At 32.3% G+C, this 13,169-nt stretch overlaps 1 protein-coding gene across 1 annotated transcript in view; it reads right to left on the reverse strand.

Moving 5' to 3' along the window:
* Positions 1–1,581: 1,581 nt before the first annotated feature.
* The window catches only part of LOC136029618 (fasciclin-2-like), a 128,590-nt gene continuing 117,002 nt past the window's right edge, over positions 1,582–13,169 (reverse strand). The window contains exons 12-14 of the mRNA XM_065708122.1: positions 8,520–8,675; positions 6,805–6,937; positions 1,582–3,262 (exon numbers count right to left, since the gene is read on the reverse strand). Of these exons, the coding sequence (XP_065564194.1) occupies positions 3,181–3,262; positions 6,805–6,937; positions 8,520–8,675 (371 nt within the window). The 3' untranslated portion in view covers positions 1,582–3,180. The remainder of the gene's footprint in view (positions 3,263–6,804; positions 6,938–8,519; positions 8,676–13,169) is intronic.

The following is a 13,169-nucleotide window of genomic DNA, read 5'->3' on the forward strand; positions in this document are numbered from 1 at the left end:
CTGATTGTCATCCCATTTTGGCAGAAAACAAAACAAAAGGTGCCCCTTTCACTGAAAGATCCACTTTTAAATTAATATGTCGGTTTAGCCATTTTTTTTCTTACTTTTTTTGTATTTTTCGAGAATAAAATAAAAAGAAAACTACAGTCTACCCAGCACCGAATTTTTTTTTAGCTACAACACTGATCAACAGATTTTAGACATTAGATTACTGCTACTAATTATTACTGTAGAACTAAACCACCTGAGACGAACACAGCTACGCAATCTTTTCCTCCACCCAAATCTATTCAAAGCCCTCTTTTCTCCCAAGAGTTTCCCATTTCCCTTAAATCTTCGTTTACAACCTTCCATTCCCTTCGGGGACAATGTGCTTTTCGTCTGACTCTAGCTGGTTGGCCGACAAGGACGGTCTTTGGCAATCTGTCATCATTCATCCGCTAAACGTGTCCAAACTATCTCAACCTTTCTCTCGTTATAGCGCTATAAAGCATGATTGAACCTTATTTTTCACACAGCTTACTATTTTAGATACGCCTTCATCTTCAGAGATGAAGATCTTCATCTCCATCAGATTGCCTTCATCTTGACAAAAGATGGTGTGGGTTTCTTTACCCAAAACGAAATACTACACCATCTTCTTCGAGGCTGGGGTTCTTCTCTTTACTTCAGGGCCTCGACTGAAGTTTCAAGTTGAGTTTTCTGCATTAAGTTTTGACTACCGCTATAATTCAGTTTTACAGAGAAGTAAATAGTATTTTTCGGTTTAACGCAGCGGACCGGTCATACTCTTGCGGACCTCGTCACTAGGGCTGGAAAGTGGGGAGGCAATGCAGTGGAATATATTACTTTGCTTGTTTCGTGAAACAAACAACTTTGCATGCTGGTGAAGTAATTCATGTTCTTTCATCTTAAGAAAAGTAAGAAATTTTTCTGATTTTAGAGTTATTAGTTATGTGATTTCAAGTAACAACGGATATGATGGAAAGGCTTACACGTAGTAAAGAAAGTAGCGCATGATCCCAAACAGCTGCAAAATTAAACTGCTAGTGTCTAAAATTTAATCGGCAGATGAAGACCAATAGGAGGGGTTGTTCTCACTTTTTGACACATCTTCTGAGCATTTCTTGCACAAAGTAAAAATAGTAATATCCGTATTGCAAAAGAATATACACTTTTGGCTCTTAGAATAAGGCAGCTATCAGCAGTGTTGTAAAAATAAAAGTAATCAGCTAAAAAAATAAATTGCTCTGAAGACGATTTCCATAAACAGAAGATGGAGAAACAATCAAGGTGTAGGACTTCAATGCAGAATAGAAACGGTTGAAGTTCCAAATCACGAACCATATGCTACTTCAAGATCAATTTATAATGATATTTTACTATTTCCGAGATTTAGCTAGCGCTAATTTGAGCCAATCAGAATTTTCCGGACAATCCTATGAAAAATATTGGCTCAAATTAGCGTTACCTAAAACTCGGTATTAGAAATATCTGATTTTGAATAGGTTTTTAACAAGTTAAAAAAAAATTCCGATAAGGCTGGCCATCTTTTGATAAAATATGAAAGTACTACACAGATAAGCAAAATCATGTTTATTTATTGATAACTATGCCACAAGAGCAGTAACTAGATAATCATACAAAGTTAAAAAAGAACATAAAAATGGAATGATGATCAAATGTTCCCGTGTTCATAGTCAGTGAATAATTGTGTTCTACTTTAAAGAGCAAAAGCTAGGTATGAAACTTCCAGCATTGCCCCACACCCAGAAATTCGAATCAAAGATGAGGGGATATCCAAATAAATTCTTCGAAATATTTCCCCCAAAAAGTTCCGATGAAAAAAGTGGGGAGAGATGGCTGGAGGGGATACGAGAGTATTCAAATAAAAGCTGCATATTTATGCTACAAGAATGAAAAGTTTTAAGCTTGATATGGTATTTTTCTAATTAAAAGTATTTCATAGCTGCTAAGAGAGAAATACGAAGTTATAATTTTCAATTTCAGAGAAAGGTTGAATAACAAAACACTGTTACTACAATTGTTCCTGTTATTAGGAAACCAAAGACATTAGAAATGCGATATGGATCAGGCTAAAGAACGTATCCAGGATTTTTTTTTAGTTCATGTATTTTTATAACATTGGTATGAGTTGGACATTGCTTCGGGTACGAGGAAGGGGTAGTTAAAAGCGGAATCCTCCACCCCTGGTTACTGCATTGGTAGCCTGACTCCAGCTACCAAATTTTTCGCAAAACTATAATTTTAAATTTGATTTCAGATATCCTCTCACACTTTTCTTCATAGTTTTTAAATTGTTATAATGATTCTAATAGCATGAAAAAGCAAGTAAAATTGACAGAAAATTACAAATATTTCAGTATATCCTATTGTTAAAAATTAGATAAATTTTTAACAAGCAGCTGTCCCAAAATAAAAAGGTATTTATTCATTTCTGTACGTGACTTTCGATGAAGCCAATGGCCCGGTATCTTCCTCTTAAAAGTGAAAGTTTAGAAATTTTTTTGATATTTCGATCCAAAAAATCTACGCATAAAGCCGTTTGTTTTGTTTACGTAGACATAGCTAAAGTGAAATAAAAGTGAAAATGAAAGAATAATGAATCATCCATGAGAGTTTTAGTATTCAGTTTTGTTTTTCACCCCCCATCCATCTTTGAAATAAATACCCCCTCCCCCAAGGGTTAGCCCTATATGTCACCGTGCTTTTAGTTTTCATTTAGTTTCATCTTTAGTTTCATTAAGTTGTTTCGCTTTTAATCTATTCTACATAATTGCATTTAATCTATGCTATATATTCACCCATCAAGTATTTGTTACTAGATTTATTCATGTGAAGTACTGTTTCAATTTTCTTATATCGACAGAAAGACTATTCGTTGACAAAATACTTGCTTTTTAGAAAACGACCAGTAAAAATATATATAATACTGTCTGTTTTGCATAATCTTAAAGTATAAATTTATTTGTTAATGTGTTTTGGTATAAATAAAAATATAAATAAATATTTATTTTTATAGATATAAAAATATCTCTAATGTTATATAATTTATGCTCAAATCAACTGAGATCAAATATATATACAACGACTGAAAAAAAGAGGATCAACTCTGCATTGGCATAAAAAGGAGAATAAAATTAAGACACAGTAAAAAGATCATTGCACAGAATCACAAATTCCTTTAGTTTCCACTGTCATTGGTGAGTTTCCACTGTCACAGGACCTTTTGTCAGCGTTTCTGAAAAAAAAAATAGAAAGTGGAAATTAACACATTCCCTGGGATGTGTAGTTGATAAGCAATGTCTAATGTAGCATTAGAACATTAATCACTATACAGATGGCTTATTTTCCAAAGGCTTTTAGTCCACTGGCAAATAATAATGCGGCAGCAAGACTTTGGCCCCTGTACTGATGTCGTTCTTTCCCTAGGATGTGTAGCTGATCAGCAAGGTCTAATGTAGCATTAAGACATTAGCCCCTGTATAGATGGCTTGTTTCCCAAGGAATATATATATATATATATATATATATATATATATATATATATATATATATATATATATATATATATATATATATATATATATATATATATATATATATATATACATATATATACATATTTTTGAATTGAAACTTGAAAAAGGGAATAGTTGTTGGAAAAGTGAAAGTCATGGCCAAATGTAGAAAAAAGCCAAGACAGATTGTCCAATTAAGTGGGCAACTCAGTCAAAGTTAATTTTACCCCTTTGATTGCCGTTGTTACTGTCTACATATATATATATATATATATATATATATATATATATATATATATATATATATATATATATATATATATATATATATATATATATATATATATATATATATATATATTAAACTCCGGAAACATTTCATTTCTGTTAATACCTGAAAACAACAATTTTTAAGATGGATCTTCTGGTTATTACAAAATTATGAATTTTTACGGCATTATCACATTTAAGTAAGTGCTGCCATGTTGAACCTAGAAAAAAAAAAAACAAGGAAAACTTGTTTTCCAACTTGTTTAAGAAAAATTAATGACATCAGAATTGAAAAATTACATCACTTATTACCCAATTCCACCCAAAACGAAGCCAGTGGGAGATGAAAAATCCGAATCTTAATTTACATCCCCCCTCCCCCTTTGATCTTGTTTAGGTTGAAAAGGGGGCGATAAATAATGTAATTTTCAAATTATGATATCATTTTTGGTCTCCCCACTTGAATTAATGGGAAACAACCTTTGAATCCAGAAAATGTTGCAGAGATCTAAAATCGAGATTTCCCCCCATTTCCCTGAAAAGAGCGGTATTTCTGCATGGCTGATTAGGGTCCATTTTAGATATGTTATTAAACTAATTTTTCAGAAAAATTGTACCAGAAAAACTTCTGTTGTTCAAAAGCTGATGTTTGGCCTTTTTGTGTAGTTTTACTGGACTAATGATAAAGATAAAATCTTTAATGCTTAATCAGACACATGCGAAATAGAAGTTCCAGGTAAGGGGCCTTAAAAAAACTTTTAATTATGCGTTTTTTCATCAAATATCTAATGTTCCTCATTATTCTATGTAATTTGGCCATTTTTTATGGCATTTTTCACATCTAATTAAATGACACCTAATTAATCACATCTAAGCTAAAATGATGCGTACATACCTAGTTTTATTTTTATTTATATGGGAAAAAGGTTTCACAGTTTGCTTAAGATACACCAAAAAATCAAATGTGCAAAGAAGGTATTACCGCAAAACTGAATATAGATTACATTCATATATTTGAAGGATCCAGGAAAGAGAGCTTTTTTCAGAAAGCAAAGAAAGGGTCCAAATCGTATTTACGGTATATTGACCACTGATTGTCAAATTTGTAACACATTCTTCATGAGGATATAGCTAATAAAAACAAACCGACAAAAGACAAAAAATACATATTTTTCAATACAGATTCAAATAAAGGTTTCATAAAAAAAAGGCTAATTAGCTGCCTTGATGTGGTGAATTGCCGCCATAACCCTTCCTGATAAGGCAGTACCACTTTATGCAAACTGATGCGGACAAATTTTATCAAACCAGTCTTTTTCACACTTAATTAACCTAATTTTGATTAATTTTGGTTTAGCCTGGGGTTTGATCCCCGTCACAGCAAGGCCAGGCGACAAGCTAACTACTTGTTACTGTTAAAACGTCCCAACAACAGAAACAATTCGACTCCCTATGCGTCAACAATGGCTCAGGAGTTTCGTTTAACCTTTAGGGCTACATACAAAGTTTATAAGGGATTTGTGTAAACCCTTGTAGACAAAATGTTTAAACCTGTAGCGATCTTTGATTGTCCCTCGATACTAAGATAATATAGTGTAACGAGAATATAAACTCCTTGAATGACTATGAAAGTATAGAAGGGTAAGAAAGTATAGACGGGCTACTAAGAAAGTATAGAAGGGCTACAAAGAAAGTATAGAAGGGCTAATGGAAGTATAGCAATCTCCAATTATCCTTGGAAAAAAAATCTAAATAAAAGCTGGTCCAGGGAGGATCCCCGACGAATCCTGGTGTACATAAAATAGTTATTCTTTACGATTTCTTCATCAAATAAAATTTGTTTATTTATCAAATAAAATAAATCAAATTCGTCAAATAAATCAATAAAATTGGGATTATCCCAATAAGATGGCCAAGGAACGTTTTGGGTGGATATCTTATGGTCCTAAAATTCATAAAAGTTGTTCAGAAATATACGCTGATCAACATTTTCAAAAGCTTTCGATCCTCATATGGGAGACGGAATATTGTATGTATTTCCAATAGCAAGTTTCTCTAAGTTAAAACAATTCAACCTTGAAATAATTTCTTTTCTGTTTTCTAAGAATTTTCTTAATAGTTATTATTTTTTTTTGTCTACACTGAATTTTTTTTTTTTCAATGGAACTGTCAGAACAAAATAGTGGAATTAAAATTGAGAATGGCAGGATTTATTCTGTTCAGGAGTATCATTCTTCCATGGAAATATCCTTTTTTGTGTCTACTTGTTAGAAATGTGATATATTTTAGCGGCAAATTGGTATTGATGTTTTTAACGACAGGTGAAGGTTGGCTTTGATTTATACTGGCTTCCTTTTCAGTAATCCAAAAGTTTTTATTAAATCTTTCATAAAATATAATCCAAAATCTGTACTGAATCATATATAATTATTGATAATCTTATGTATTGGCTCTCACACATGTATTTGTAGTAGATGAAGAGAAAGACTGAATGGAGAAGAAATAGAGAAAGAGTCAAAGCTGATTGGCAAAATGAAAACTATATATTAGTTTCAAGTGTGCATTGAAGACAACCCTAGATCAAAATAATTGAATTACCAACTACGTAAATTCAACGCGCCTTGTAATCCAGATTAAACAAATAAATATGCCGTAGCCCGACCCTAAGCATTTGTAGTTCTTGGCACTCTTTGGGCTTTGACTAAGGTTGGTGTTGCAATATAGTCATAATTATTTCTTCTGAACTTATTTAATTCGCAAAAAAAAACTAAGGCAAAAGGATCAACATATGTACCACAAAACTTATTCCAATGTCGAATTTGATTCTAGCACTGGCAACAGTTTATTCTTTCTTCCATTGTAACCCGTCGTATGATAAAGGGGGGGAATATGAAAACAGACAAATTACGGATGCTGAAGTAGTCTTTGGAGGTCAGATGACCCACAATTTAGGATACCTACCAAACAATGGAAGTAGAGGTTTGAGACTTACCCATTTACCATCGCGGTTGTTTCTCTCTGTTCAGATTCATATTGGAGAGTTGACATTCGCATTGGGGGAGTTTCGGTTTCTTCAGTTTGATTTGGCGTAGTTTCGGCCCCATAGTAATATCGTGCGATTAAACCTGGAACAATTTTATTTTTTACAAACTTATCATTGGTTTTACGCCTAAGGCCATTTTTAATTTAGGACCACTGAAAACTAAATACATTTCTTTAGGAGCCGATTGACATAAGTTTATAATATACGTCTGCCACTTTTCGAGTTGGTTGAACTTCCGTTGGTCTGTCAGTGTATAAGTGTTTTGAAGGTTAATCGCCAGCTTGTTTTTTTAATCACTGAATTGATTCCTCACAAAGTGGAATGGAATAAACTGGAATAAACTGCGATCTGATTGGGACGAAATTGAAGATTTAAGTAAATTTCTTCAAATATTGGGAACATATCGTACGAATAGTTCAGTAAACTTGTTTTTATTTTCTACAATTCCAGGGCACCAATTTATAAACTGACTTAGGAAAAAGAAAAGGATGTCAACACAGCTAAATCTAAAAAAATAAAGAAAATAATTTTTGTCTTGTGTGAATCAGGTTATGGGGAAAATGTAAATCTATGGAAGATTTTCCATTGGGGGGGGGGTACACAAGACAAAGTATTCATTAATACTATTGACTTTAACGAGTGATTCTCAGTTACCTGGTACTACAGCCTATACCAGGCTAATCCTCAGGCATTGGGTTTGTTCCCAAACTATGAACCCTACTTATTTATCTGTGGAAATAGAAAACATGCCATCCCTCATACTCATGACATGGCCTAAGTGCTTTAGTCTCTCTTTAATTATAGCCGTAGAGAGAAGGAGTGAACCACAGTTTCCGTACAGTCTTTTGTTTAACATACGTTCAGTCCAATGAATACCTTAAACTAACCTTATGCAATTCCTCTGAAAAACAAATCGTATTTATGAGGTTATTCTTATAGCCTCGTTTTGTTCGTTTTAAGTTTTAATGTCGCTCCATACTTTCAGTTAAAAAAACTGTTTTTTTTTATTTAATTTCGGAAAAGAAACAGTTCTTTCATTGTAAAGTTTTCAACAGAATTAATCAATTCTAGTTGAGACAAGTTTTTCTTTTGTTTTTTTTACTACTTCTTGCTCTTATCGTTTTCATTTTTAAGATGATTTATTTGAAAGGTTTTTATTTTTAAGGGAAGCCAAAAAAATATCACAGTACAGCAACATATAATATTGTGTGCATTTATCAAAGAATATTTAGATTAACTGTCATTCTACATAGGAAACATATTCTTTTTTCTTTCCTTTTTTAACACCTTCTTAAGCTTTGATACCAGACAGCATTAATAATAACGCTATAAGGATCATCACTATAACCCTCATCTGCCAATAGAAAACGTTCTTGAAACCAAGAATTCATTTTTAATAAGATTGGAGGTTTTTGGATGTCCTAAAATAAAGTTGCCCAAAAAGCCTCTTGGCATGGACCAAAATAACACTTCTTGAAATACGTTTGCTCCGTCAATTTCTTATATTCATCTTACCAAAAACCACTTTCGAAATGTCGTTCTGGCAGTGCCTGACTCCTCGCCACACCTGAACTTTATCATTATTTTTTTTTTTTTTTTACAGTAGCCTGCTGCCAAAAGCACAAAAAAAAACAACAACAAAAAAAACAAAGAATTAATCTTACCAGTACGCAGCGTTAGACAGAGAATAACATCAACAAAGGTAGCAAAGACGATAACTCCAAAGACAACGGCCAATGTAATTATTACCCCTTGCCAGATACCTATATCTGACCAATTAAAATAATTCATCGATTGTTGCTCAGTAGTCTCAATTGAACCTAATGAAATAATTCTATTTTAATTATATTCTAATTGTAGTAAAATTCTACCTTATAGAGCAATGTACGGTTTTAAATACAAAATATGCTATAAATACAAACTATGCTGCTGCAGGTCTAAAATTGAGTGCCCAGTAGAAAAATTGACTCAGTAAGCCACAGTTACTATTTCAATTCAGATAACTTAAATCCTACGAAAACTGCGGTGTCAGCCAATTTCACATGTAAAAACAGCATTGCTGAATTTAAGCTTCAATAGGTTTTTAACGTCCTTCTGCTAAACTTTCTTTCACTTCTTTGCACACCTTGATTAGTTTCAAGCACAAAATTCTCTTAATATATATATTTCCCTATATATATACTTAAGTCAGTCCTGTCTTTGTAAACTTTCTTTCACTTCTTTGCACACCTTGATTAGTTTCAAGCACAAAATTCTCTTAATATATATATATATACACACATATATATATATATATATATATATATATATATATATATATATATATATATATATATATATATATATATATATATTTTCCTATATATATACTGAAGTCAGTCCTGTCTTTGTGCTTTCAAGTTTATAATGATCAAACATATTAAAATGAACAGAGAAATAGCCCTCTTAGGCAGAGCCCAACGAAATTCAGTTATGTTTTCCTTTTGTTATGGAATTACGAGGAAAAATTCTTACAGCTAAAACTTTACCAAGCTAAAACCGTACCTTCAAACTCTTCATGCAAGCTGGATATTGGCAACTAGGGTGCACGTAGTTATTAAGAACTCAGCTAAAAATATTTAGTCTTGTCAGGACAACAATCTTTCATTCTCGATGTCCAAAGCAAAAAGAAGCTTTCAAATCATAGCCCTTTCAAATAAATTCTTTCCCTCAATTTTTCATCAACTCCGGGTACGTTTATTAAACCCTATGAGTCACTGAGAAAAGCATTGGTACGTGCATTGTTAAGTTAGTAAAACACCAAATTAGCAGGGTCCTCTTCAATTGTGGCATCTCTATGCTTCGCGATAGTGTAACTGACTCCTCTTTCCAACAATCATTTTCAGCTTTATTTATGATTTTTATGAACTTGAAGGATAGCTTTTTAAGAAATAAAAAGTCATATTTACTTTCTTTTAATGCAGAAATAAGAATCAAGGGACAGAGTTATACTACAGCAAAAATAGAAATCTATTGTCACCTATATTTCGGCATTTCCTGACACATTTGCAAGTTGTCATAACAGAAGGTACAAATTTAACTTTATTTCAATAGAAAAAAAAAATGAAAATATGAAACAACAACTGTATTAAAACAACGCTTTAGAAAACACAACAAGTTAAAAAGGTTAAACACCAAGTTAAAACACCGTCGTAGGGGTTATTAGTTACAGGGCATAACACCGAGGGTTTGAAAGGCAGAATCCATTCACCAAAAAAGTGTTTAAAGTCTATCTAGCTATTAAGCGATGTTATTATAAAATAAGATTACCACGACCACAAACAAACAGGCATCAGAGCCTTACCTTGTGATATAACTGCATTTGAATTCCTTTTCTTTCTTCGGAACAAAGGTTTATTGGTTATTTTCAGAAATAGGTTGTCGGTCCAGTTTCAGTTAAAGTGTGGTCCAACGGAAACGAGAAGTTCATGAAAAGAGCAGTTTACAGTGCCTAAGTTTTTTTTTGGAAGTCGCCCCGGTTTTACCGTTAAGTGATTTGAACGTCTGAAAATATGTCTATTTATTTGAAGTTATCTTCTTTTATCGTTAGGAAGTTGAGACATTTTTTCAAAACATATGTTGTATCTCATATACTTTTTTATTTAAAAACTTGTGCTAATGAGTCAAAAACCGAAATTCTCCAAAAGCTTAAAAACGAAGTGAAAAAGTTTGGCTTATTCTCATAAACATTTTTACTTTTTTAATATCTCATACAGGGGGGGATTAATTTTAAGTTTATTAGGATAGTGCTTGGTAAGATACTACTGCATAAAAGAGTTGAAAATAAAAAAAAGCAAAAAGGAGGGAATTATACCAAAAATAGTTGCCACTATAGTTTTTTAATGCATTGTCGCGCCCATTTTTAAATACACAGCGTCTCTTTGGATAGCTTGTAGAGTAAAATATAAAATATCACTGTAGTATTATGAAAATTTTCGTTCTAAACGTAACCAGTAATTAATTAAGAACAAGTCAATCAGTGTTATTATGTTAACAAACATTCTTGATTACGACTATGCTTTGATTCCGAACAACAAAAATAGTTCAATATATCAAGCTAGGCTAACAGGATTGTAGAGTACACTGAAGTATATTAGCTTCTTTTTTCTTTTTTTTTTTTTTTTTTTTTTTTTTTTTTTTTTTTTTTTTTTTTTTTTTTTTTTTTTTTTTTTTTTTTTTTGTTACGGAGCCACAAGACCTAAACATAATATATTTTTTTCCTTTTAAAATTTGATTGGAAATTCAAACCAAATGTGCATATAAACGAAATAAAAATAAACCAAATGTGCATATATATACCAATATATATATATATATATATATATATATATATATATATATATATATATATATATATATATATATATATATTTCAGATTTCTCTTAGTGGATCAATGCAGAATAATCAAGGTGCAAGTTTGGTGTTGAACAACAAGAAGTTCAGATGCACCGTCAATCTACCTGGCCCAGTCAATAACTGTGAACGATGGGTCAACCATAAAAGCAAAATGCCATTTTTTAGATTACTATCTTTTGATTTGTGTCAGGAGAGGTTGGGGAGAGAAAAAATCTCATATGGTAGTTCAGTGGTTCACTTTGTGTGTTTATGAAAGCACATGACGTGACCCAAAGGACATGCTCTAGATCCTTTAGTAAAACGATATTAAAAATAATGTTTTACAACAAGAATTAAAATGGAACAGCGAAACTAAAAATGAAGAATAATTAGCTCATTTAAGGAGTCAAATTCAAGCAACAAGAAATTTAAACAACTAGTAAATTTAAGAGCTCCTTAGGCACATCTTAGGCTCATTCTTGGTCAACATGCCCGAGACTCTAGGCAGGCGTACCTTTCTAAAAGCTAACAACAAGCATTGGTCCAATAAGAGTCATACTTGCTGCTGCCGGCGTTTACCCTTGTCATTTAACCAAACACTTGGAAAACCTTAGTTCTACCCCGGGAATGATGCATGGACGGATGAGAGATAGACATATCTATTAACAAATAAATTGACATCATTTTTATACAATTCTAATAAGGGCTTATGCCAGATTTGCCTCTCACTCCTATCGGACTAGCTGTCTTGGCTTTTTTTACAATTAGCCATGGCTTGATGCCCACATTTAATTCAAAATCAACTGACTCGCACGACCTAGTTTGCAATATTTAAATGAAAAAGTTGAAATTATTTAATTATGAAGAAAGAACTAAAATCCTATGCAAAAAAAATAAAGATTCAAAATTTGAATTTGAGAATATTGCCTGAAGTTTCTAGAATACTAAGTCCAGTTTCAGCAACAACACAGGAGAAGCATCTAACAAGTGTGGTTATTATCATTGTTATTATTCTTACAGATCAAGCTAAATAGTTTTTCGGGACACGCTCTTATCGTTTTAACATCATCGTGGCGAATAACATTTTCATAGATTCGTAGTATGGTAACTGATTAATGAAATAATGTGCGGCCTTTTCTGTGTTCATATGAATAGATAGCAACTGATCCAACATTATTCAGAAACGAAATCTTTCTTTAAACTAAGAGACCAGGAATCCAGCTTCCTCAGTGACATCTGTGTTAACGGTCTAACAAAATATCTTTTTGTCAGGAAAAACTTGCTCATTTCAATATTCTATCACGCTGGCTTAAGTTTTTCTAGGGAGGGAACAGCTATACCTTCCCTGTCCCCACTCTTTTGCCACTTCCTTTTTTAGTTTATATCAGGGGCAAACTCTAAATTCTAATGGAGATGATAACGGAACGAGGTAAAAACATCAAATTCGCAAGAAAAAAACACAGGCTAAGCTCTCAGTTTACTTAATTAAAAGTGACCAAGCAACATCATTGGATGAATGTCGGTTCATACGTCTGACCAGAAACAAAATTTGCAGTCTTTTTCAGAAAATATTTTCAATAGATTAACTTCTTTAAATGGTTACCTGAGAAAGTATACAAGTGAAATTTTTTTACCTATCCACAAGGTGCTAGGGAAAAGGAATATATTCCTTTTTAATATGCTGCAAAATTACTATTTATAATCTGGCCAGTTACATTGAGGCGGTGGAATGGAAAGACATAACATATTAAACATAGCACAAACTAACCAGGACATTTCAAAAAAGTAATTTTAATATTGAATAATGACCTACATTTTCGCATGCATTTGCTTGGAGAAAGTCAATGATGAAGTTAAATTAACAATAGGGGTAGCAGAATTCAAATAATTCCCTTTTTGTTTGAAGGTAGGCTTGAAGATGTTAAAACAAATATACATA

Source organism: Artemia franciscana, chromosome 7 (assembly GCF_032884065.1).
Source record: "Artemia franciscana chromosome 7, ASM3288406v1, whole genome shotgun sequence".
In the NCBI taxonomy this organism is placed as follows: domain Eukaryota; kingdom Metazoa; phylum Arthropoda; class Branchiopoda; order Anostraca; family Artemiidae; genus Artemia; species Artemia franciscana.